This window comes from Lampetra planeri, chromosome 44 (genome assembly GCF_965212315.1).
Source record: "Lampetra planeri chromosome 44, kcLamPlan1.2.h2, whole genome shotgun sequence".
Classification (NCBI taxonomy): Eukaryota; Metazoa; Chordata; class Hyperoartia; order Petromyzontiformes; family Petromyzontidae; genus Lampetra; species Lampetra planeri.
Genome location: NC_136150.1, coordinates 2568638 through 2595529, shown reverse-complemented (window position 1 = coordinate 2595529; position 26892 = coordinate 2568638). Strand labels below are relative to the sequence as shown.

The 26892-nt window shown below is 51.3% G+C and overlaps 1 protein-coding gene across 6 annotated transcripts in view; it reads left to right on the top strand.

Annotated features, from left to right (window-relative positions):
* The window catches only part of ST7 (suppression of tumorigenicity 7), a 94028-nt gene extending 67549 nt beyond the window's left edge, over positions 1-26479 (top strand). For 2 of the 6 annotated variants that reach the window (XM_078614359.1, XM_078614358.1), the window contains 6 exons: positions 587-659; positions 1318-1420; positions 15351-15501; positions 21302-21394; positions 23945-24084; positions 26061-26476. In XM_078614359.1, the coding sequence (XP_078470485.1) occupies positions 587-659; positions 1318-1420; positions 15351-15501; positions 21302-21394; positions 23945-24084; positions 26061-26156 (656 nt within the window). In that variant the 3' untranslated portion in view covers positions 26157-26476. Of the gene's footprint in view, positions 1-586; positions 660-1317; positions 1421-15350; positions 15502-21301; positions 21395-23422; positions 24085-26060 lie in introns of those variants that run through there. The other 4 variants (XM_078614361.1, XM_078614357.1, XM_078614362.1 and 1 more) reach the window with 4 other exon arrangements.
* Positions 26480-26892: the final 413 nt, after the last annotated feature.

The following is a 26892-nucleotide window of genomic DNA, read 5'->3' as shown; positions in this document are numbered from 1 at the left end:
GGTGGTGATGGCCGTGATGATGATGGTGGTGATGCTAGCTGTGGTGGTGGTGGTGGTGGTGCCAGCTGTGATGATGGTGGTGATACCGGCTTTGATGATGGTGATTATGCCGCCTGTGTTAACTCCTGTGTCTCTGCCACTGTGTGGCTCACTCATCTGCCACTGCACCTTCAACCTGAGACTGAGGCCAGTGAGGGCAGCAGTGAGTGTGGCACTGCGACTGAGGGCAGTGAGGGGGTCGCTCACCGGGTAAGGGGGTCGCTCTCCGTGCCATCACTGTCTCAGGAGTGGTTGCGTTAAGGCCGGAACAAGCGTCCACCAACGCCTCTCTCGTCGATTCTGCCTCTTGCCACACGGATCTCTGTCGCGCCTTTCGCTATTGAAGGCTTCTTCGCTCGGACTTACATTGACGCCTGGTTCCCTGGCGGATTCTACCCGGGTTCAGTTTGTGTTTTGAGTAGACTTGACGCTGATACGCGATGCAGATCGTTAACGCTGCTGTGTATATAGTTACTTTCACGTGCAATGTTGTATATTTTTTTGTAATTTTGTTGTGTGTGTCTGTGTTTTTGTCCTCTTGTTGCAGACATAAGTTTGCCAAAGTCAGCAACAATATGTTACACAGCAGCACTGCTCAAAGCCAGGGCGGTCTGCGACAAGTGAGTAGTTTGCATGTGATGGCGGTGGTGGTTGTGGTGTCGGCTGTTGTGGTGGTAGTGGTTATGCTGGCTGTGATGGTGGCGGTGGTGATGCGACCTGTGATGGTCATGCCACCTGTGATGGTGATAGTGGTGGTGGTGGGTGATGATCTTGGCTGTGATGGTGGTGGTGGTGATGCCGGCTGCGATGGCTTCTGTGTCTCGCCTGCCACTGTGTGCTCAACCGTCAATGCCTCCATCTTGTGCTGCGAGTGCGGGCAGTACTGGTAGTAAGGACAGTGCTAGGAGCGTTGGCGCACGCCAAGCGTAGAACTCGCACACACAGAGCCGCCGTGCCGGTTTCTGTAGCCCTGAGTGGTTTAAAAACGTCTTCGTTTCGCTCGTAGAGTCCCATCTGACTCTCCGAAATCAGTTTTTTATGGAAAACATTTTTTGTGGAAAGTTTTCTGTTTTCACAACGGCAAAGAACTGACAACGGCTCAGCCCTTCTGGACGCATTTTCTAAGGCTCGCGGCCCGTGCACTGAAGTCTAGGAATTAAGATTCGATCGGCCGGTAATGGTGCGGCACTCCTCCCGCTTGCCCCCCCCCCCGTGTGCCCCCCCCCCCCCCGTGTGCCCCCCCCCCCCCCCGTGTGCCCCCCCCCTCCTCCCGTGCAGATTCTCCCCAGAGACGGCCTCCAAGCGGGGGCTCAGCACAGCAGAGATGAACGCAGTGGAGGCGATTCACAGAGCTGTGGAGTTCAACCCCCATGTGCCCAAGGTGAGCCGATGTCTGGTCGGGGTCTTCACCGCACCGTTGCGCGCTAGGTGTGGCCCTTGTTTCCTATCGCTTTTCATTTGACAAACTATTCAAATGCCACCAGCAACTCTCTTTAAGCATGGCGGGCTTTATATTCATGTTACCTCGCCTGGTATGCAAGAGATCCCGACCCTGACGCCTGTATATTTGGAGCGTGCGTGTCTCTCTCCCCGTGGTCGTGTGGATTTTTATCCAGGTCCTCTGGTTTTTCTCTCTCCGCATTTAGATACAACATCAAGCGTTTCGGGTCTTTGGCTGCTATAAAGCCACTTCGTTGAGCTATCATTTGTGATGGCCAGGTCGCTTCTGAAATAGAGCTACATAGCTCAGTGGGCCTTACCTGGTAAAGTAAATTTTAAAAAAACTTGATTTGAAGCTTCATTTAGGTATTTGGCGAACCACTTTCAGTCAGCGATCCTCTAAAGTTCCAACGTGGCTTAGTGGTTTGTGATTTTAGGAGAGCGATTTTGGGGGGGGGGGGGGCGACAAGGATGACAAAATATATATACGCAGAAACAACGTGTTCTGCATGTCACTGCATCTCAGCAATGTACGTGAAACACGCTGCTCCCGATCGTTGCCACGACCGCGAGAGGGCGGTGAGCCCCAGAGTCCCCCAGTCGATCCCGTACCTTAAAGGGGGATGTATTGAGCCGAGTTTTTGTTAGACGTTACTCGCTGGTTTCCACCCTCTTTCTGAAATCTACTTGGTATCCTGGGTTCTTGAATGGCAATTTGAACAAAAATAAGGTATGTAAAAAAAATAGAATTATTATATAATAGCCCGAATTTAAAATTTTTAAACATAGAGATTGTTCTGTGTTTATTCATCTGTGGCCTTGTGTGCACTAACGCACACTATTTGCTCCTTAAATTGTTCAATATAATAATGTTTTTACTGTTATACAGCGTCGCCGTCGTTCATTGCAAATCGCCTCTGTCACGGTCCCTTGAGGAGCCGCGGACAAGATGCAATGGCAGCCAGGGTGGGTTAGCTGGCGATACAGACAGTTGCCCCGAAGCCCGACAACCCTCTGTCCACACACATATACTACGATGTACTTCAGGCAACGAACAAGCGCGAGTGAGAGGACATCGGCGCACACGGAGAGAACCCCCCCCCCGCGTCACGTGGCGACATTCTATCCCGTATAGAAGAGACGGTTGATGGGGGGTTGGGGGGGGGGTCGGATGATGGGGGGGGCAGGGGTACGGAGGTGGGGGGTGAGGGGTAGGAGGATGGTGGGGGGGGACGGTGGGGGGCAGGAGGATGATGGGGGGGACGGCCAGGGATACGGTGGGGGGGGGGACGAGGGGGGGGATAGCAGTGGGGGAAAAGAAGCAGTGCTCAGGTGTGGTGGTAATCCATTAATGACCTCTTGACCTCAAGTCCTCAAATAACAAAAAAAAACAACACTTATATTCGATCCAAACGTTTTTATTATCTGGTTTTTTTTTACCAAAATGTTATTGCCTTGTTTCTGTAAGCTCTTGAAAGTTAGTTTTTTTGTACTGTTTGTTAATGTGTTTAAAATGTTCTCTGTCACTTTTACAACAAAGCTTTAAATTTTTCGAAAGATCTAAATATTACCCAGCAATTAATGGTGTTTACGGATATAATCCCTCCTGTTTTGGTACAGGTATGGGTAAATCCAGGCCTAGTCAAACACACAGTACATCTTTCCACGTTTTTTCCCCCCCTCCCGGCTTGTGAATTGGAGAACAAGCGTTACTCACGTGTCTCCGCTTGGCCGACGAAATTTTGAGTCGCGCCGTTCTTGATTGGACCTTGTATGAAAACACATTTCTTTGGAAGTGCTTTTTGTGTTTTATTTGTTGTCGTTCCCCCGCTCCTTCGATCAGCACGGTCGGCTACGTACGGTGCGAAAGGAGATTTTGCTGGCAGTACCCCCCACCACCACCCCCCTCCCCCCCACTAATGGGATCTGAATATAGATTTTCGTAAAGGTATTTTAAAATGGGAAGAAGTGTCCGACTTCCATCGCAGGTCACTGCTAAGTCGTGTTTCACTCAGCTTCTCATTGGCCATTTGTCACGCTGCCTTTGGTACACTCTGTACGATGGCATTTGCACTTCAAAACAACGTCACGGTGCTTTTAAAGGGACGTCTTTTGTAACGATAAATATTTGTCGTTAACTTATCTCCTGTTTTGTTTGTGCGCATATTTTCACGTTTTACTCTCAGCCACTCAGTTTTGTCTTAGTTCCCTTATTGCGTGGGCTATGCCGTAACGGTGATGCATTTTTCAGAGCCCAGTCTTTCTCGTCAAACATTCCGAAGACGAGCCTCTTATGTCAAATGGGAATACCATCTTCCTTCGGTGGTCATTTGTTCGGTCGTATCCCGCGCGTGCGTCGGTGTAAAATGTATTTTTTTTGGTAGATTATAATTTTTTTTGTACATACCAAGGGGGTGTACCAGGAATGCACCGTCGTTACAGTGGAAGTGTCGTGGTTGCGTTGGGCCACCTGGTCTGGGACATGGGCAGCACGTGACCGTAGCCTTGCATGCAGGCCCCCGCAAGGCTAGTTTATCTTTCTGCTGCTTTATGGGCCATACTTGTGATGAAGAGGGGCTGGGAAGCCGTAAAGCTGTCTTCTTTTAGGGCACTTTCTCTAAACATTTCTGGTCAAGCCTGTTTATGTCGCTTTCACGACTTAACGTTCGTGTGCGTGCGCTTGTGTGGGTGTGCGTGCGTGTGTCCTCGTCACCACGGGGGGAGCGTGCGTGTGTTCACGCCGCGCTCCGCGAGGAAGCTGCCCGGCTTGTTGTTCCACTCCCCGGGTCTCTTTGGCCGCAGCGATGGCCCTCGTTTCGCGTGTGAAACTCGGAGCTCCCTTGAAGGAGGAGGGGGGGAACGTACGTACCAGCTTCGGGAACGTTGAGGCTTGGTCGATGCTGCGTATTGTGTTCATGATACTTCGATTGTGCAAGCGGTTTCAAGGTACAGTACAGGAGAGCTCTTCACTAAATCCCTGTGGCTCCCCTCAGACAGGTGAGACTGCGTTTGGCTGGTCCGTGTAGGCCGGCTTGCCAAGCCATTGCATGGCCAAAACGACTCTTGTGTTCGATTGAACAAGAGCGGACCGAATAAACAGGTGGGTCATCGACCAATGGCGATTGGACAAATTGTGGTTACCGGGAAACGTCATCTGTTGTTCTTGCCGCAGACTGGTTGGTACCAGCGGTGTCAGCTTGGGCGTCTGGCGTAGGCTTGCGGATGACGATATGCCCCTGGGTGGCCTTAGTGGCGGTCCCTCTCGAGCCACAACGGGCGACTGCGGAGCGACGCTCGTAAAAATCCAGCGGAGGCAACTGGTGGTGGTGCATGGAACACGGAGAGTTGATATGGGGCGTGCGCAGCTGGTGCGTCGCTCCTGCTCGCTCGAGATCAGCGACCCTTGTGACAGACCCAACGCGGAAGATTACCGGGTTGCGATCTTCCACGAAGCTCATGGTCCACTTTAAACGGCATCCGCAAGAACCATGGCAGCCGCGGATACCTGATGCGAAAATGGAAAGTAAAAAACTCTCCGGCAGTAGTGTGCGACTGTGGTCATCCAGAACGGACCGCAGCACAACGCATAACGACGCAATGCCCCGATCCTCCTCTTGATACCAAGAACCAGGATGGTCATGTCTATGCGACGCTTCTCGGTGGCAGCCCCAACAGTCTGGAACGGTATCCCTCTGCACATTTGCAGCATCACCTTAATCGCCTCCTTCAAGAGACACTTTAAAACTCACCTCTACAACCACGTGCTTTCGAGCGACTCTGAGCTTGGCTCCGCGCCTCTGAGTTGCGGCCACTACGTCTGCAAATTTGCGCGCGTTACAAATTGAACTATTATTATTATTGATCTGCAAACAACGGAGGAGACATCGCAGCAATGATACACTCCTCCGCTGCTTCCGACACGGTTATCTGGCTCGACTACCTGAATGTGAAATTGTAGTCGTCGCTCTGCATCTACATCGGCCGTTTGAAAGAAATCGAGAAGGAAGAAGCCACCCATAATACCTGCCTCTGTTCTATGAATCCCTGTCGACTAGCCTTCTCCAGCAGTTGAAGTGCTCTCGAAATGCACCTAGCCTGGCGCAGTCGTCATGGTGACATCACAATAACTTAATAGCAATGGCAGCTGTTGCAGTTCATGTATGAGAGTGCGCTTGAGTGTGTATTTATATTGCCACAGCGGGGATTTTGAAGTTCTCTAAGTAAACTGGAAGGGGCGATAGATCAATAGTGGTGTATGCAGCGTGACCGGCGCTGGAGAGCTGAGAGCGAGGGGTGGGACTGCTGACGGGCCTAGTCGGGAATCGAGCGAAGCGTGATTTGCTACAGCCTTGCCGTCCGTGCACGCCGAAGTAAACAGCTCGCAGTTGCCGAGCTGCGATAAATAATCAACAGGGGGGAAGAAAAACCTTGCACACGCACGGATTCGGTAACACTTTCCGACACGTCATTGTCCTCGTAAGTTCGTGAGTTTAGTGGCTAGTTTCATTCTTCATGCTCTGCTCCATCCCTGGCGGTGGCATTTGATCGCGTAGACTGGACACAACGCACGGCCGCCGTGTGTGCCGAGGGCAGGTGCTCAAGGTGGACCTGGATCAATATTATCAAACAGGGAGAGTGTGGATCAGAGCGTGTCGGAGTACCTTTTGGAATTCTAAACTCAAATGTTACCTTACCAATGTGTTTTAATGCAGAGTTTTTAAACACATTCCTGCGGAGGGAGCTGATAGGAACGTTGGGTTGCTCGGTCAATGGCCAGGTTCAATAGCGGCGTGGTGTATTCCGCAAATATGCCCGACTGTGAGGGCGGGCACAAGCCGGCGTGAGTAGGTTAAACGTTGAGTTTTATAAGGGCACCACGGGGTGACCAGCCCCTCCCCACCCAGCCCCACCCATCCCACCCTGCCCACCCAGCCCCTCCCATCCTCTTCACCCAGCCCCTCCCCACCCTCCCCACCCAGCCCCACCCAGCCCCTCCCCACCCTCCCCTCCCCACCCAGCCCCTCCCTCCCCACCCAGCCCCTCCCTGCACGACGGACACAATAATCCCCTGTGGGCTGGTGTAACCAGGAGGTTCCTACCAGTAATAAATTTAAATTTTACAAAAGCTAAAAGTGCGTGCAGAAGCGTGTAGAGATGCATGTCTGGAATTGTATCGGGAGGTAAAGAGAGAGGAACACGTGGATCAGAACAAGTTTTTAGAGACTTAATTTTGCTCGTAATGCAGCAGTGGATAGAGCATGGTCAATGTGATGAAAGATTGGATAGATGCGTGCTTGGAATGTACACTGGGAGACAGAAAGAGGATGAGGCAAAAAAAAAATAGACATTGTATTGGTCATCATTCAGAACTGGATAGATCATGGCACATGATAGTGACGATGACGACTTGGGCATATCCCAGCCTTGACTAGATTCCCTTGCCCATGGAGTCACAGGAACCTGGGCAGGCAAATCAGGCACCCCAGGCCTGGTGCCAAAGACACTAGGCCTCAAGCGCGTGAACGTTTACAATCGATCAAATTATTTAGAAAACATCATCCCATCATGCACAATGAGAAGATTATGCAGAGCATGAAATTTGTGCGTGATACCTTATTTATGATGTGTGTACTCATTTCACCCGATTAATCGTTTTGCTCGCTTGTCTGTCGGGTAAGTCCCCTGTTAGCAACGCAGCTTTGCAATCAAATGGAATTCCTGTGGAATCATCATCATCATCATCACGAGAGTTACCGTGATTCCCCTGTGCAGACAGAAGTACGGACAGAGAAGGAGGCAGGCAGGGATAATGCAATCTTGATTTGAAGCTTTCGTGACTGCAGGAATCCATACTCTTTGGTTCTTTCGGTCAAGTCATGTAGGTAGAAAATAAAATAAATCACGACACAGATGACGGACGCTTGTGTTGCGCCCGAAACGTCGTGATTTATTTTATTTTATACCTACGTGACTTTACCGAAAGAACCAAAGAGTAGGGCTAATGCATTTATGCTTTTAATAAAAAAAATTATTTTCAAAAGAAGCTCTTTTTCTGTCTCGGTGGCCTCTCAGCTGGTTATACATTTCATGTTTTTGCATTTACTCTGGCTAGTTTAATTATTTTTATAATTACTGCAATATAACCTCCCCATATCCACAGGTGGGGCCAGTTGGTCTGCCACACTTCGAGTCACAGGTCTGTGGTATTTGCAGATAAGAGAAATTCTGTATCCTGTATCCATGCTCCAGCCAGCATTAGGTTGCACCCATGCCTATGTTGGCTGCTCTGATCCGTTGGTGGGAATTCCACATTCCTATTGCCAGGACCGGCCTCTCTGTAGCACAATCGCTGTTGATTTCACGCAAACTGCTTTCTATCTTCATCGAACCGCCGCAGAGAGATGATGAGCTGAATCGAGCCCCCAACTAGGATTTCTTACGTGCACACACTCCACCTTCTGGATTGTGGGTCACGTTACCCCACCACAGTGCCACGCAACCAGACAAAAATGTCAGCTTGTCCGCGTTGTCACGTACAAATATGTTTTGCATGGCTGCAGAGCTCTGAAGGATATGCAGAGCTTTCACGCAGGTCACTCATTCGCCGCGCCGTGCATCATATGCAGATGGCCCACGCACTCCACGGCGTCCATGGTAACGTTTGCTAGCACTCTCCTCGAGGATGCGTTATTGACACGAGTCTTAACTTGCCCACGGTTCTCCACATGGCCTGTCTTCACCCAAGCAGCGCAGCTGAAGTCACCAGTGCCCATTTACAACGACAAAAAATGCTGTGGGTGACCATGGCACACGGTCGTATGCCTGCTGTGAAGCACTGGCATTTGCAAACGGGGTTTCTCCGTTTGCAGCCCTGGCCGGGTTTGACCTGGACCGTCCGGGGAATTGACGTCTGTGCTGGCTGGCATGGTTTATGAGAACCATAGCTTTAATAGCGCCAAATAAAACTAAACTCAACTTTTTATTTTTACCAGGTGAGGCCCACTTAGCTTTTATAGCTCTTTTTCAGAAGTGACCTGGCCACAAATGATGGCTCAACAAAGTGGCTTACCACGTGGAAATTTACAGAAGCCAATTTGCTCTAAACGCGTGATGTTGATTCCGAATGTGGAGGTTAAAACCGGAGGACCCGGATAAAAATCCACGCCACCACGGAGAGAGAGAGAGACACGCAAACTCCAAATATACAGCATACATCAGGGTTCAGGAATCGGAACCCATGACCTCCTGCAAACCAGGCGAGGTCGTTAACATTTCGCTCCGCTTTAGTACCAAAACGCCTATGGCTTTTACGGAATGACCTCTTGCAGATGTGTGCATTAAAACAATAAAAGTCACACCTGTTACTTTGATGTTGGGGCGGGGATGTGGGGGGTGATCGGGGTGTGGTGGGAGGGGAGTGGAGAGCTTTTGAAGGAGGGTGGAGTTGGTATCTGCCCCGGGATGAAGGTAAACAATGTTCTGGCAGTGGAAACTGCGCTTTCTCTTCTCATCGGAGGAGTTTGCCCGGTGTGTTGCCATTCAAGGCCAATGACCGAGAGTGGCGGTCGGTCGAAGGAGGTGAACAACGCCACCGTGTTCAGGTCTTCGTTCAGCGCTCGACGTTACCGTTGATCGTTCACGGCCGATGATCGCCATGGGCATTTGCTGGCCTGACGGCAAGTATATGCGTGTACAAGTTTGGTCAAGTTGCTCATAAATTAGTTATATGTTTGCGACCGAGTGTAATACATTAATAAAGCAGCTATATCCTTTGGCCGTGTAATTTACTACAGTATAAACAGTTCCGTTGTTGGAAACTAAACATTTTATTTACACTTCAGGCACCAGTAAAATACGTTTTTTTTTGTCTATACAGAAACATGGATTGGTGTGACCAGGGTCAAAGATGTACAGAGATGATTACATGCTTACGATTTCTAAAAGACCCTCGGTGGGAGCTCGCGTTGCCAGGCACGTTGGCGTACGCACGTAGCCCACTGCGAGAGCGTTGGTGGATCACAGCCGAGTCACATCCGAGCCTGCTGGCGATGTGAGCCAACTTGGAGATGGCAGAACTGAGAATGGTGTCAAGTGGCAGTCTCCCAATCTTATCCACTCATCTCTCTGTGGCCTCTCCGCGTGCGTGCTACGGAGAAGAGACATTGCCCCTGATAAGTCGGGAATTGTGTATGTTACCTTTCGAGGCCACGGTGTTATGGACGGACGTGTTGAGTGTTTTATCGTGTACTATAGTCGAACAAACCTTTTGCCGGATCGCAGGATGGGACGGCAGGATGGGATGGCGGGAGGGGAGGGGTGGGGAGGGGAAGGACAAAACAGAAAATGTATCATTAATCAGTCGGGTAGACTTATGAAATGTCCCCTTGATCACATAATCATTATTATAACTAGTTAAGCAAAGGGTCGGTCTTCATCTTCATATTTGATTATCTTCATCGCGGCCGTCACTGGCACATGGTCCGAAAGCGTCACGTTCACGCGCGAGGCTCTCTCACGCTCCTACGCTGCTGCCCCTTGCACACGCAACAGGGGAGGGGTTTGTCGGCGGCCCTCCGAAATGCCGCGGAAGATGAATGGTATCAGAGAGGGCGCGCACCGCTGCGTGCGCCGCAAACACGTGCGGAGTTGGGTATGAGGGCGTGTGTGCCCGTGACAACATCTCCGGTGTTGTGTGTCAGATTTGCTTCGATAAGAGAGCCCCCCCCCCCGGACCCCGGGACCCCACGCCAGCTGATCGCGCGGCGAACAATTCTGTGGGTACATCACGGGACCTCCCGTGCCAGTGTCAAAATTTAAGACTGGGTCTTAGCCTTTCTGGCAATGAAACAGTTGTGTTAAGATGTTTAAACACCGAACTGAAACCTTTGTTCGAGGAATCATTATCTGCATTAACCACATATACGTGTGGTGAAAATGCAAGCAAAAACCATGCTCTGGTAGTATATGATGCATTGTCTTTGAAACTGAATGGTCCACACCAGATAGAGCTGTCTCTGGGGTGGGGGGGTTCTAGCTGGTTCCCTAACGAGTGGCAGGAAACGTCTCCGTGCGAACACTTGCGATGTGACGTCGGGGTGGTAGGGGGTAGGTTGCCTGCACTTGAGAGAGATGCGAGAGCGCTCACGGGGGGTGAGCTGTTGATCCCGCTGTTGCGGTACATCTGGGTTGAGGACGTGATTCACGGCATTGTCCCTGCGACGGGCCGCGCTCAGCAAATCAGGCGATTTGTCATAACAAAGAGTTATGAGAATACGATTCCCACTGTCGGGTCGGGAACTTTGTGCAAAGCAACAAGAAAAAAATGTAACGTATTTCCAAGTTGTGGTTTTTTTTTTGAGAGGAGGAGGAGGATGGTCGCTTTGCTTGTTGGTGGTCTGCGCAAGATGAGGTTTGTTACAGTTGGCAAACAGGCGCTGTCTCTCCCGGACCATAACACTGTCAAGCCAGTTTTATGGCTGGAGATTGAGCAGCCCCCCCCCCCTTCCCCCATTAACTTCTGACTTGGGTGGATATTTCGTTCCCTTTGCCAAATCTGCCATTAGCGCGGTCGCAGACGTTTGTCTGTAAAACTCGGCCAAGGTCTCCGCCACCCCCCGATTTTTCCGGCCGGCCCTTATTTTTTGGGAAACGGCACGAGATTCCTCCCTCGCGTCGCACGTCCACGTGCGTGGGCAACGGTGGACGCGTACAGGCAGGCAGAAGCTGCCTCCCTTCATGAAACCAGGCGGAGTAACACGAGGTTTTAGACACGCACAAAGGTCCCCCCCCCCCCCCCCGTGTATCCTTAACAGACTGTTGGGGTAAGCGCTGTTAGGCCGGCACGGCACACAAGGGAGGTGGGTGGCCAACACCACGCCCGGCCGCTTTTATTCCCTTGTGTTGATGTTTACACGTTGCACCAGGTACTCATTAGGGGCTGAGTCGACCAGGACCGGTTCAGATAATCGTCACTGAGCGGGAATCTAACTCGGGTCGCCGGGTTCGGAACGCAGCTCGCTAACCGCTACACTACTGCTCCCCACACACAAACGCACGCTCATTCTAAATGTGGAGGGAAATACCGGAGGACCTGGAGAAAAATCCACACGACCACGGTGAGAGAGACACCGCAAACTCCAAATATACAGCAGGCGTCAGGGTCGGGATCGAACCCACGACCTCCTGCATACCAGGCGAGGTGGTTAAGATCTCGCCACTGCGGCGTCCCTGCCTTAGGAATAAACTTGGCCCCTGCCTAAGGAATGTTGCATTTCTACCACTGACTGAGGGCCACCACCGGATACGAGCAGCACGCCCGGACTCGGTGGGGCGTAGAGACAATTTGAACTTGCGTGGTTTGTGCGTCGGGTTTTGCTTGTTGGAAGTTCCACAGCGAACTGGGGTTTGATTTTCATCACGGAACTTGGCGAGGCGGTCTCCACGGTAATTTCTTTCCCACCTCCAAGTCACACTCAGACCGGTCCCCCTGCCAGCAATGCAGCGTGTGGCGGTGTCATGTGTTGGTTTTGAAAAACTACACGTCAAAACGAATGCCCATAACACTTTTTGTCTCGGTAAAATGTCATAGCCCTTTCCTTGAACTGTGGGAAACCCGACGGCCGATCTTGGCTTTGTCATCGTTAGACATCAAAGCCTTCACATTTCATATTGCGCATTTCCTTGCACGTACAGCGACACAACAACAACAACGATGCGACGACGCTCGGCACAGAAACGTCAGCCCCCGGCTTGCGTGACAAGAGGGGTTTTAAACAGCGGCCTGGCTAACCGAGCCGAGGTTGAGTTCTCGGTGACCCCTCGGGAAGAAGGTCGCCGTCAGGTCCGGCGTGGGTAAGGGAGTCGAGGGCATGGTTGCACCTTTGCTCACGACTGCGCAAACAAAATCACCTCGCCGTACGCCTACCCCCCCAGGATCTGAGCCATACTTGTGTGTGGTGTGTGTGTTTGTCTCTCTGTTCAATGCATGACCAGCGCAGTGGACCACCACACAGCGATTTTTCAAGCGGCTTTAGGGCACAGCAAAATGCGCACGGCGCGTGGTTTCACAATCCTTGGACTGCGGCAAAACACGTACATTTTCCACCTGCCAAATTTCCAAAGTGGGACCTTCCTTCGCCATGGGACTTGATTTCTGTTTGGGCGAAGGGTGGACAAATCATTCCCAAAGTCAAAAGCGTCACAGAGTTCGTGTGGATGCATGGCGGCGCGCTTCTCCCTGTTCCAGTGGTGGAAACTCCACAGTCCCATGGCGGGGGCCTGGCCTATCCACAGGATGAGTACTACTACTATTGGCCCGGCGCCATAATGGGTTGAATCGACCGTCAACCATGGAATTGAACTTGTAAATAAAGTACGGTATTAAACAGGAAACAAACCGTTGGTAAAGATCAGTGCAAGGCCGTTTAATTAAAAGTTGTTGGGGGGAAATGTATCCGGATATGTTGAACTTCTTTCGCACCGTACGTAGCCAACCGTGTTAAAATAAAAAAGTTAAGGTCATGACAATTTTGAATTCTATCTGCTTTACTATGGCTGTTGGAAGCAGCTGACACCGTCATAATTGTGTGTTGAGTCTGGCAATCAATTTGGTTGCACCAGGAGTTGCCTGCTGTATAGAATCCCGTGTTACCTCCTGTGTTGGCGACAAATACGGCACACGACACTCATACTACACTACACCACACTAATACTACTCCCTTAATACTACACTATACCACACACTAATATACACCACACTGATACAACACTTCACAAATGATTTGGCGATGCCGCTACATTGGCAGCGGTGCACAAAATCAGCCAACGTAAAAAAAAAACTGAACACGTTCGTCAGTAACGCCGCGACTTTCATCGGATGTTCGCTATGAAGAAGGGTCAGTGTCCTGAAACATCTGATATTAAAAAAATTGTTCTCTTCAAGGCGGAGTTGCAGTTTATTTGTTCACACTTCACTCATGCCGACACACTAGGCCATTCGTAGCGTGGGTACCTCCCGATTAGCATGGCCGGCTACGTACAGTGCGAAAGAAGTTCCCACACGTACGTACGTACATACCTCCTGTGTAGTAATAACCGTACCATGGACCGTATTCGAATATGTGACAGATTCAACCTCGCCGCGGTGGCGAGATGTTCACTGCCTCGCCTGGTATGCAAGAGGTCGTGGGTGCAATCCCGACTCCGACTCCTGTACATTTCGAGTTTGCGTGTTCTCCCCGTGGCCGTGTGGATTTTTCCCCTCCACATCAAAGAAAACATGCATTTCCAGTATTTGGCTGCGAGAAATTTCCGCTTGAAAAGCCACTTCGCCGAGCTGTCATTGGTGGGCAGGTCGCCTCTGAAAGAGAGCCGTATAGCCCAGTGGGGCCTTACCTGGTAAAATTAAAATATAGTTTCTAGTTTTACATTCACAACAGGGTGACCGTCAGCGAACAGACCCAAGAGCGCAAGTGGTTGAGATTAGCCTTCACCGCTGCAAACTCTGATGAGGCGAGAATGCAGAGGTGAGTTGTTGTAGTACATGCCAGGGTGGTGTTTGGCAGTCGTGAGTGTAGAACCGCTTTGTGTTTGCAATTCCTCACCTACCTGAATGTCTTCCCCCCCCCCCCCCCCCCCCCTTTAGGTTTTGTGCAACCTTGGATCAATGACATACAATTAAAATTAGTTAAACCAGAAATGTTCGTGAGAAAATGAGCGACGCAGTCGTCCGTCTCTCGCTGCCTTGTTTGCACAAAGTGCGTTTTGCGGCGTGGGCTCACTTTGTCTTTGCGGTCGTGGCGTGCGTTCGTGACCGTCTCAGTAATTTACCGCGTTTGGTATTTGCGTCATCCGTATAGCGCGGGGCTCTCTCTCTAGCGCGCGTGAGGGAAGGCGCTGTGTTGTAGCCATGCCAGTAGGGGGGAGGGGGGCCCGATGTTGCTGTGTGTGTGTCCCCGTGGGGGGCGATGTTGCTGTGTGTGTGTGCGTAATCTTTGTTGCTTAAATTCGTGGACAATTTTTAGTTTTTTTTACTCTCGCCAATTCACGCCGCGACGCTGATGGCCCTCTCCATTTCGGACGACGTTCCGGGGATCGTCTGAACCAGTGGTTCTTCTTCTTAACCCGAGGTGCACGCACACCCTGGGGGAACGAGATGCCCTTTCTCGGGGTGCGAGACACGGCCATTTTTTTAAAGGTATATCACTGGCACGTAAGTAACAACTACTTAGTTTCATCAAGCCCTATGTATTTATTAACACGAAACATTTTTTTTTTTACGCTTGAGAACCGCGGGGGTGCAAGGCTGCTGTAAAGGTTAAGAACCGCTGATCAAAAAATGTCCGCTACGAAGCGGGCAGATGGGCGGGGTGGGGGCGGGCGGGCGGGCGGGGCGTGCGGGCCCGACGGCGCTGCCCGCAGGTGATGGCCCGTGTAGTGGGCGCCTCCGCGGTTTCGAACCACGAACCGCGCCGACGAGCCTGCGAACGCGGCGCGAACCGCCGGGGCCACGCGACTCCTTCACGCCAGAGGTCGCAACCGGGTACCCGATACCCGTACCCTACCCAATACCCGGCTACCCGTACCCGGCCAGGTACGGGTACCCGTTTGCGACCCTGGTGCGGCCGGGTACGGTTACGGGTAGGCCGTGAGTCACTGGTGAGTAACCATTTGTCACTCATTTCGGGTAGGGTACGGGTACGGGTAGGGAACGGGTACCCGTACCCGGCCGGATACGGGTACGGGTACCCATTTGCGACCCTGGTGCGGCCGGGTACGGGTAAGGAATCAAAACCCGTTTGCGACCTCTGCTTCACGCGACCAGGTCCGCCTCGTCTTGACGTTCACGCCGCTGCTCCGTGTCCGGTGCGCAGTATTTGCTGGAGATGAAGAGCCTCATCCTGCCACCGGAGCACATCCTGAAGCGCGGGGACAGTGAGGCCATCGCGTACGCCTTCTTCCACCTGCAGCACTGGAAGCGGGTGGAGGGAGCGCTCAATCTACTGCACTGCACGTGGGAGGGCAGTGAGTAGCGCTCCTCCGCCACACTCGCTCTCTCCCTCCGCCACAATCTCTATCTGCCTCCGCCACAATCTCTATCTGTCTCCGCCACACTCCCTCCGCCACACTCTCTCTCCGCCACACTCTCTCCCTCCGCCACATTCTCTATCTGTCTCTGCCACACTCACTCTCCCTCCGCCACACTCGCTCTCTCCCTCCGCCACATTTTCTATCTGTCTCTGCCACACTCTCTCTCTCTGCCACGCTCTCTCTGTCTCTGCCACGCTCTCTCTCTGCCACACTCTCTCTCTCTCTGCCACACTCTCTCTCTCTGCCACTCTCTCTCTCTCTGCCACTCTCTCTCTCTCTCTGCCACACTCTCTCTCTCTGCCACACTCTCTCTGTCTCTGCCACACTCTCTCTGTCTCCGCCACGCTCTCTCTGTCTTTGCCACACTCTCGATCTGTCTCCGCCACACTCTCTCTCCGCTAGACTCGCTTTTGCCATGCACTCTCTCAGCCCGCAGCGAATGCCGCACCTCCACCAATGCGAGCACTGTCAGTGTGGTGTAAAGGTCAGGAGGTTTATGAGCAGCTCAACACATTCGTCAACAACACCGTGGTCTTCAGACGAAAGATACTCAACAGGCGATGTTTCGGGCAACGGGCCCCTTGGTCCCTAGCGTGGTTGTAAAGAGGAGGTCGCGAGCTCAAATCACACGTCCGAGGGGCAGTAAGCAGCCATCTGACCGGGGCCACTCGGTCGGTCGGTCGCCCGTATCCCACTGGACGGTTGGGAGGTGGTCATCTCCTTCAGAGGGCCACGTGTGGATGACGCTCGAGGGCTGTGACGACGCGGAACCCCTTCGGCGCAGCATCTCTCCAAACTCCACCGACCCACCCCACCCACTCACGAATAAATAAAGAGATGGATCATTCGGCAATATCGAACGTTTTTTTTGTGGCCACGAGGTCGACGTAAATGTTGTTGAGAAGCACATGGGGGGGGGGGGAGGCATTACTCTTGGACGGTGTGGGGGGGGGTAGCCTCTCGTGACGCGTCACCACTCCTCTTTTTTGCAAGCGACGTGGGGTTTTTTGTTTTAGCTGTGACATTCGCAGGAGGTAGTGCAGCTTATTGGCAGTTTTAGGTGGTCTGGCTTGGAAGCTGGCAGTGCTTTGGCAACAGGATCTTACTCCATGTTAATCAATTTGAAAGACTACAAAGCTCAATGTTGGTGTCAAAAGGAGGATGCTTGTGGCAGGAGTAACGGCCGTGTGACTGGATGGGTCAGACACCCGGACACACCTTGACCTCAACAAAGCAGCTATCGTAGCCGCTTCTGGCATTTAAACATGGGCACGTGCGCGCGCGTATCCCTGCGTGCACGCGGAGAACACTTGGAATTTCACGGCCCGGCAAGTTAAGCGACCTGGGAGTTGAGGATTACAAGGTGGTAAGACAACATTGCAGGCGTAATTGCACGTTGGCAGCGACGGGTGGGACGCGTGTGCAAGAGGAGTTTGTGGGGGGGGGGGGGGGGATGGCGGTAGGAGGGGGGCAGCCCACCGAGACGGGCGTTGGAGTGGCAGCCAAGAGTTCAGTGACCAGGGGGGAAGCCCTCAAGCTCAACTGGTGGGGGTCCTGTAGGAGCGGCCCTTGGGAGGTGGTCAGGTTGTGGAATGTGGCAATGGGGGGGGGGGGGGGTGAGAAAGCTGTTGGGTTTGGTTGTGGTGGCATCTGTGACATGAGCCGTGATGACTTCTTAACCTTGACCTTGTTTGTTTTTGCTTTGCCCTGTTGCTGTTGGCGATGTCAAAATGAACGGGGTCGGTGTTTTCCCGACCTCCGTCGTCCCGTCCCGCTCCCCGGGTTTCGTTGGCCGCTGTCGCTGGGGTCCCGTCCCCGTCGCCCACTCGGCGAGCGGTGGAGCATGACGGACAGCCGGGCGTTAGATCGCTCGATGTGTCCATGTGTGTGTGTGTGTGTGTTGAAATTCTTTCGCACCGTACGTAGCCAACTGTGCTCATCGGAGGTGCGGGGGAAGGACAACAAACTAAACACAAAAAAGAGCTGCACACATGTGCAAGGAAAAAGAAGCGAATAACTCAGTAGGCTTTACCTGCTAAGATAATGACAGTTTAGTTTGTATCTGTATATATTTTAAAGAGATTTGCTTACCTTTCCTATACTTTGCCGCCCCTATCGTGATTTTGTTTTGTTTTTGGTTGTGACGTTCTGACCTGCCCCTACTGGGACGTCTGTAAAAGAGAGGCTTTACCACTCGTCATGCTCCTCCCGACTCTGTGCGCTCGGCTGGAGAAGACACTCTGGCTCCGTGTGGCAGAGTGCTCCTCCGCTTTCCACTAAATTAAGCATGTCAGTACGGTGGCCATGCCCGCCCCGGCAGTCTGCCACTTGTCGCGCAGTAATTAATCAGTCTGTTGCCTTCGGTCGGAACGCGAGAGTCCGACAACCCCCTTGTTGCAGTCTCCGTGTCATGCATAGCTCCTGTTTCAGACATGTTAAGTCAAACCTACCTGCCCGCCCGCCCGAATGCATGTTTACATACTTGAACGCTGACCGGAGAAATTAATTTCCCCGAGCGCAGCCCCTTTGTGGCTGTAGCCGTGCGCAGGAGGGCTGTTGGTGCCCTGTCGCACGACTGAGGCCGCTGTTTGGCGTTGTCCGTCGTGAATGTTCACGTAAGGTGTCGCTCGAGGGCGGATGTGCTCAGCCATGTGCCTCTCTCGTGATCGTCGATGCTGCCACCAATCACCATTGCGTGCCGCGTCTCTGAGCTGGTAAAATAAAAAATGAAAATCGTTTCCATTTTAAATAATGCATCGCACGAGATAGCTGCCGTCCCGAGTAGCGCGTATCCGCACATGAGTGGATTCAAACCTCACGATCGAGTGAATTTTCGGTAGATGCGGGTCAGTCGCGTGTACAGTTCCAAATCGCACGAGGCTAATCTGTTGCGAGGACGTACGCGTGCGTCATCGGAACAGAATCGGAAGTAAAATGCCACGTGGGAGGGCGTGCGCCGGTCGTGCCGCCATGCGGTGTGAGTACAACGTCTTTACAAACAACGGGCGCAACTACGCCTACTCTGAAGGAAGTTAAACTCCGAGCCGCTTTGCGCGTTCCGACGTTCGGCGATGAACGGGGGGGGCACCCACCACCCCGCAACTTGCAGACTTCGTTGGAACGAGGAAAGGCGCGGGGAGGGGGGTGGGGTAAGAGAGCGGCTTGCCCGTGCTGCGCCTCCAGTGGACACGGTACGAGCAGGGCGCTTGCGAGCGTTCTCTCTCGTGTCGGACACCACACACCTGTGCGAGCTGCCCCATTGCAGGCCGTCGAGTAACCCAGCCGGGGCAGCGGTGCTTTCAAAGGTTACCCTCGACGGCGCTGGCTGCGTGCGTCCCGTTGCTGTGGACGGGGGGCGGCTTGTGTTGCGTGCTTCGGGTTATTCCCTGCACCGCCGAATAGCACGGTCGGCTACGTGCGGTGCGAAATAAGTTCAACGTGCATCCCTACTTGTCGGGCACTGCTGAGTAGCTGTGTGGCATCCGCAGGGTCTTCATACTTGCCGTGTGTGTTATGCAAATTACCATCAAGACGTTCAAATCGCAACTTTTTGGAGACATTTTCTGTCATATAATTGACAAATATGTGTTTATTTTGCCATCGGAATACATTAATTGTGTGTTTTTTTTTTACATGTGTCTACAATTCATATCGTTATGGTTGCTTCCATCATGTGGTTGACAGACACGCACTAAACTCTGCCGTGCACATTTGGAGCTGAAGCAACCGGTTGTATTAGTTCCACTCTTGTGCCGTTTTGCCCTCCATCCATCGTTGTCGTCATTCCCAGGCAGTAAACCGCAAAATAAGAGCGGCGTTTTTTTTTCTTCCCGCTGCCAAATATTCCGCAGTTAATCAGCCGTGCGGGTGACTGTGCCAGGCGACAGCCGCCCGTCTACGTGGTTGGCCTCGCCACTCCGTGCGCCAATGTTTTCATTGCGCATTAACCCACTTTGTGGCCGCTGTGGTTTGCCGTGCGGTTCCTCTACCGCACTCAGGCTCTGGGCACCCCCAGGGGTAGGTGGGCCCCGTTTGAGTTTCACAGCCGATGGTACCGAGAGCTACCGCCGGTGCCCATCTGTCTGTAGCCTCAAGTTTGTAAACTAATAATACCCATAAATCACCTTTTCTTTACACATCACGGCCCAGTTTGTCCTTCATCGCACAAGACTTTGGCAAACATTCCTGGTGGCTCAGCCGCAGGCCATGCATGCCTGCCACAGTGCACATGCCTCCTGAAACCCCCTCCCGACTGCCGACACCTGATAAATACACCAGCAGCCCGCGCACTCCATCCCCTCTCCCCTGCCTCCTCACCCACAGCTCACCCCGGCCGTGCACACATTACCGAGGTCAGAGTTCGCTGGCGGAGCCGAGCACTTAACACACGCGTGAGAAGTGCGCTCGGGGATGGCGGCCGTCCCAGGTGTTACTACCTGCATTTTGTTTTTTTAGCTCGTTCCCTAAAAAATATGTGACCCCACCGCAAGCTGACCCGGCCCGGCGCGGCGCTTGCCAACCAAAACGTGGTGCCCCCCCCCCCCCACCCTCCGAAGATTGCGTTGCGCTTCAGCGGCGTGGTGATGCAACGCAGGGTGGGGGTTGAACAGTGGCCTCCTCCGGTTCCTCGACACGAACCGCCGTGATGGACGCAGGCGTGGGTGGCGGCCGGCGCGGTGCTGACGCTCGCACGTCTCGCAGCGGCGGCAAGATGCACCCGAGTTTGATTTCCAGCGTCTTTCCCTGTGGGGAGCGTGCGCGTGTGTGTCCTCGCCTAGTTCCGCATTGCTTTCTGTCGGGTATTGGCCAGAATATTCCGATGCTGCAAAATGACACGCGAATCATTCAATTTGGGTTGCGCACGGCCATGTCAGCCTCCTCTACTGCGGTCAAACTTGGCAGCACCCTCCCGAAAATGTCTCAAGTCTCAGCGATGCGTTGCTGGGTAAACAAGCGTAATAACGTGTGCGTGTGTGTGTGGGCGCCACTGTGGCAAGATGTTAACTCCCTCGCCTGGTATACAGGAGGTCGTTGGCTCGTTCCTGACCCTGACGACTGCGTGCCGTTCCAGCTTTCATAGGTGCTACTCGCTAACAGCACTTGCCGCAAAAGTCTGTTAAGGCTACATGGGGGGTCTTTGTCAGTGTGACCCATAGCAATTAGTGAGTAGCAGCAGCAGCAGCAGCTCCCACATTCCTTTAATTGTTTTTTATATTTCAATAAAACATCTTGATGTGTTTGTAAACAGAAATGATGCCGGATTTTTTTTTCATCCACATCACAAAGTTGAGTTATTCGGTGTAGTGAAGAAAATGGAAAACCACGTAGCCCAATTTTATTGCTGCGCACAAAAGTTTATTTTTACTGACAGGTCAAGATGTGCGATTGATTCCAGCTACGTCACTGGTTTCAGCCAATGCCAAGCCAATTTTAATTATTACGAAGGCAGCCAGAAATCTGGGTTCCCATGTGTCTGAGTTTTGAGTGTTGGGTGGAGGCATTCGAAGTGATTGAGACCTCACGTAACTGTCGTTACATTAACATTATATTTTTTTAAACGACACAACACCCCTGGGCTGACAATTTATGCTATCCGTATTATTGACGAATGTATTGAGCTTTTTTTATCATATTAATTGTGCCTGTGCACCGCTGCAAATTCACAGCAGCAGCAGCATCATCACCCAATGGTAATTTGTTCTGACTCTCTGTATTATCTGAATGTCTCTTGCAGCATTTCGAATGATTCCTTACCCACTGGAGAAGGGGCATCTCTTCTACCCGTACCCCAGCTGCACTGAGAGTGCAGACCGAGAGCTGTTGCCAGGTAAACACCGCAAGTCCCTCGCGCCCGTTGCCATTGCTTCAGTAGCACCACCGGCATGTTGGAGAGCAATCCAATTTACTGGCACGGACTGACCCCAAAGATCTATCAAGAAATCGTAATATTGGTCGCGAATGATACATGCGTTGAAAGCCAACCCTATATCCACTAAATGTTTCCGTGACCTCTAATTGTAATTGTGCTCGTAATCAATCCGAACATAATCTGCCCGAGCCGACTTTTACGCTACAGGGAATGTTTTGACTTAACGTTGATTCATGGTTCGTGCAGCATTTTTCAATTTCTCACGTGGACGCAGTCTTGTGTTTGCTCCAATTCGTTTCATTGCCGAGCTTTTATTTATTTTGTTTGTTTCTGCTTTAGTCGTTATGTTGACGCAGGTCAACCTCTGCAAAGTGAGACTCAATCCTGGTCACTTGAGTTGTCACCTCTGCTTAAACAAATATACTTTAAACTTGCCCGAAAGGTAACCTTGCAGCACCTGGTGCTGCAAGTTGTCAGGATGTTGCCCGCACCGTTAACCCGAGGGAAATAACCCCCCTCCCCCGTCACAATTTGCGTCAAACTGCCGCCTACGCGAGCGGAGGGCAGGAGACGTCAACGTTGTTATTCGCCCAACAGCCGTGTTCGTTCCGAACAAGGAACAGGTGACTTCCCGTCTTTGGCAAACGGTCCAGGGGAAATGTGCGTGGGCACAGGGGGACACGCGTGAGTGTGGCGTTTTTTTTCCCATTGGGCATGGACTGCCATCTTTTACGCGCAAACAAAACGGCAGGTATCGTGGGGCATTTTTTTTTTTTGCCAGTATGAAAGTACGCAAAATGAGAATAGGTTTTTACACTTTCTGGCAAGAAAACAGTCGTGTTAAAATGTCCAAACACCAAATAGAAACCTCTTGCGAGGCATCAAGTCTGCGTTAACCACACGTACTTGTGGCGAACAAACACCCACTGGTAATAGAAGCATTGTCTCTGAAACTGATTGGCCTACGCCAGAGACAACCTTCTTCATGGCCCAGTCTCACCAGAATTAGATCAGAGAATGCCAAAAGGTGAACACTACGAAGACATTGCAAGTGTCAGAGCATTTATAGCTTGGATTGAGCAGCTACAAGTCATGGGGACTTATTTCTTTGTTTGAACATATTAACACCTGTTTTATTGCCAGAAAGGGTAACACCTATATTCTTATATTTCTAAATTACAGGTAACTTCCTGTTTTGTGCAAACGGTACAGGGGAAATGTGCGTGGGCACAAGGGGGAGTTTTCCATTGAGCAGAGACTGCCATCTTTTACACGCAAGCAAGATGTTACGCGATTGCATTGCAGGAGTCTCGGGTTTAAGTTTCCCCGATAGATTCAAGTTCGTTCTGGGTGGCCGTGGCTTTGAAAGGTGACGATTTGCGCCGCAGGGAATTATAACATTTAGCAGCGATTTAGCATGAATATATGTTTGAGGTTTCTTCCTTTTTTCGTCTGATTCAGTTTTTGTTGTTGTTCTGATTGCTTTAATTCTAGATTTGAAGCTTTCGTGACTGCAAGGATTCATATTCTTAGGTTTTTTCAGTAAAGTCACGTAGGTAAAAAAAATTTGTTTTATTTTACTTTTATTAATTTACATTTTTTACCTACGTGACTTTACCGAAAAAACCTGATTGCTTTACTTTTTTGCCGTACTGTGTTTTTGTTTGTTCCTTGCTATCGTCATTGTGGTGACCCAGGTCAGCTTCTGCAAAAGAGACTCCTATCCCCGGTCTCCCGAGTCCTTGCCTCGTTAAACGCAATACACTTTAAAATCACTCGTTAAACAAAATGCACTTTAAATCGATGTAAATCTCTCGTTAAACCGGCGATGAACTTCAGCCCAAGAACCCGATCTTCAGCTCATCCGCACAGATGCTGACCGCACAATCGCTTCATATCGCGCCTGCTCTGTTGTGCCTGCGTCTGCGCGTAATTCCACGTGTGTGGCCTCGTATGATTGCCTATGTTTGTGTTTGTGTTTTACAGTAACAGTGTGGAGCGGTTGTGTAGCGGTTAGCGCGACTCGCTACAAACCTGGTGACCCGAGTTCGATTCCCACTCACGGCCATCACCATTCCCACTCACGGCCCAACACCAATGACGATTATCTGAAGCGGTCCTTTGCCTCCCCTAGGTCGACTCGCCTCAGATGAGTAGTAGCTGGTACGGTGGGGGAATGTCCAGCACGTTGCAGATGATAATATTAATAATTATAAAAAAAAAGTACAATGTAATTCCTGTTGGCCAAACATCTCTCAATGCAGGACCCTCGTGAAGAACGAAGGGTACGGTCCTTCGCTGCCGTTGCGTGACGAATGAAGGGCCCAAAAAACCTTCACCATGAACAACGTCGGGCGCGATAAGCCTCCTGCGCATTAAACGTTACTCTCGAGCGAGCGAACGCACGCCTCCAGACGCGTGGCTCCTGCCCTCGCGAGAAGCGCAATGAAGCGTGTGTGTGTGCGTGTGGGGCGTGCGTTGCCGCCCGCGCCCCCGCGTGTCTTGCAGTGTTCCACGAGGTATCTGTTTACCCGAAGAAGGAGCTGCCGTTCTTCATCCTCTTCACAGCGGGGCTGTGCTCCTTCACCGCCATGCTCGCCCTGCTCACCCACCAGTTTCCGGACCTCATGGGAGTGTTCGCCAAGGCTGTGAGTCCTCCCGGCACGCGTCCACCAGCGCGTAGCCCCCTCGCGCGTGGCGAGATGTTAGTCGCCTCGCCCGGTATGCAGGAGGTCGTGGGTTCGATCTTGATCCCGATGCCTGCTGTATATTTGGAGTTTGCGTGTTCTCTCTCCCTGTGGTCGCGTGGATTTTACTCCGGGTCCTCCGGTGTTTCCCTCCACGTGTACAAACGTGCGTTTAGTGTTATTTGGCTGCTATAAATTTCCACGTGATAAGTCCCCCCACTTCGTTGAGCTATCATTGGTGATAGCCTGGTCGCTTTTGAAAAAAAGAGCTGTATAGCTCAGTGGGCCTTACCTGGTCAAATAAAACTCATTTAAAATTAAATTATCGTTTAGTTTTAGCTCACCGTGCACACATGCACCGTGCGGTGGCGTTCAAATTTACCGAATTTAAAAAATGACCGCTTGGGTGGGATTACACACGGCGATCATCGTCGCCCCCCCCCTCCCCTGCCCCCCCTTACAGGCAGACCAAATGTCCACTCGCAGGCCGGTCAGTGCCGGATGAAGGTAGTGCATGGGGCCTGTAGCATATGTTATAAAGGGGCCCTAAATAAAATAAAAACACGTAAATATTAAAACACATTTTTTACTTGCATTGTAAAGTAATTGTATTGTTTCATTAGCTATACAGCCAGATAATAGGACAAATCGCTCACCTTAAACACCCAGTCGTTCATAAAAGTTGAAGGCAGTATAGTACTATAGTAATAGAACAAGTGCAAAATCACTGAACCGGAATTGATAGCTTGAAAGCATTTAGCGCGGGGCCCTTGAAAGTGCGGGCCCCGTAGCATTTGTAGCTACTTGTGTAGCTCCACAAATAGCTACATACATGTGTAGCTACATACATGTGTAGCTACATATAGATGAGTAGCTACATATACATGTGTAGCTACATATAGATGAGTAGCTACATATACATGTGTAGCTACATATACATGTGTAGCTACATATAGATGAGTAGCTACATATAGATGAGTAGCTACATATAGATGTGTAGCTACATATAGATGAGTAGCTACATATAGATGAGTAGCTACATATAGATGTGTAGCTACATATAGATGAGTAGCTACATATAGATGAGTAGCTACATATAGATGAGTAGCTACATATACATGTGTAGCTACATATACATGTGTAGCTACATATAGATGAGTAGCTACATATAGATGAGTAGCTACATATAGATGTGTAGCTACATATAGATGAGTAGCTACATATAGATGTGTAGCTACATATAGATGAGTAGCTACATATACATGTGTAGCTACATATAGATGAGTAGCTACATATAGATGTGTAGCTACATATAGATGAGTAGCTACATATAGATGAGTAGCTACATATACATGTGTAGCTACATATAGATGAGTAGCTACATATACATGTGTAGCTACATATACATGTGTAGCTACATATACATGTGTAGCTACATATAGATGTGTAGCTACATATACATGTGTAGCTACATATAGATGAGTAGCTACATATGTAGCTACTTTTGCTACTAGGATAATCCGGCACTGAGGCCGGTGCCGAGCCATCTTGCGCCGCACAGGGACATCTGCCGCTTGGGGGGAGGAGTGCCCTTGGAATTGTTTGCGATGAGATCTGACGACCGGTGCATTGCATTGCTAAGGCGTGTAAGTGCCATTTGAATGCAAAATTTATTATTATTATTAAGTTCACTCTGGTACTGGAAGCAGTGTCTCCTGTTGGCGGGGAGAGTGGAAGGATTCGGATTGGGTGTGGCCACACACACACACAAATTCCCCTGATTACTGGAGGCTTTAGCCGATTGAGATATATATATAGATATCATAATTAGCAACATGTTGCACGACTTTTTGGCGGTGCGCGTTCCCTGCGTGCTCATTCTTGCGCGCGGTTTGCGAAAACGCCCGGTGGGACCGCGTGCGTTCGTCTCGTTGCAGTTCTTCAGCACATTATTCGCGCCGTTCAACTTCATGGTGGAGAAGATCGAGAGCTTTCTTCCATCCAGCCTGTGGCACCATCTCACTCGGATCTGACGACGTAGGCGGGAGGGGGGCGCGTGGGGGGTGAAGGGGTCAGGCGGCGGGGGGGGGGGGTGCGGTGGTGCTGGGGTGGGGGGCGGCCCTCCGGCCCGAACCGGCCTGGCGACAGCGACCACGGGGTAGGCCGCCCCCCGATCTGTGTGACCACACTCACTCGCCTGGGACGTTTTGTGAACGGCCTCCACCGACGAGGAGAATTTCTCAACGCAGATGAACGACGACGACGGCAGCGGCGGCGACCCCCCCCCCCCCCCCTTCCTTTCCGTGATGGCGGCGCCGGCGAGCGAGCTTGGAACGGAACCGGTGGAGGTGGTGGTGGTGGTGGTCCGGGCATGCAGCAGCTTCTCAGACTGGGCTGGCTTGCCACACGTGCCCCTCCCCCCCCCCCCCCTCTGACCCCCCCCCCCCACCCGCTTCTTCACCTTTGGACAACTTACAACAATAAACAATTAAAACACACATTGGTTACTTCTGAAGTTACCTCTAGCTTGGAAAATGTTGAAATAAAATTTGCTTAAAAAACTGTTTTAAAGATTGTGGTGGCCGGTTTTATTTTTGCTTTTTAGCGTGCAGTCTCCACGAGTAGAGAAACTAAGTTGATAAGTAACGCGGCAATGTTCGTTTTTATCAACATCCCTGTAGGAGTTTTGAGTAACTTTCCTATCGCACGTTTTATTTCATATGCAAGTCTCATGAACCACTTTAGCCATCAGATTCACCCAAGGGTCTC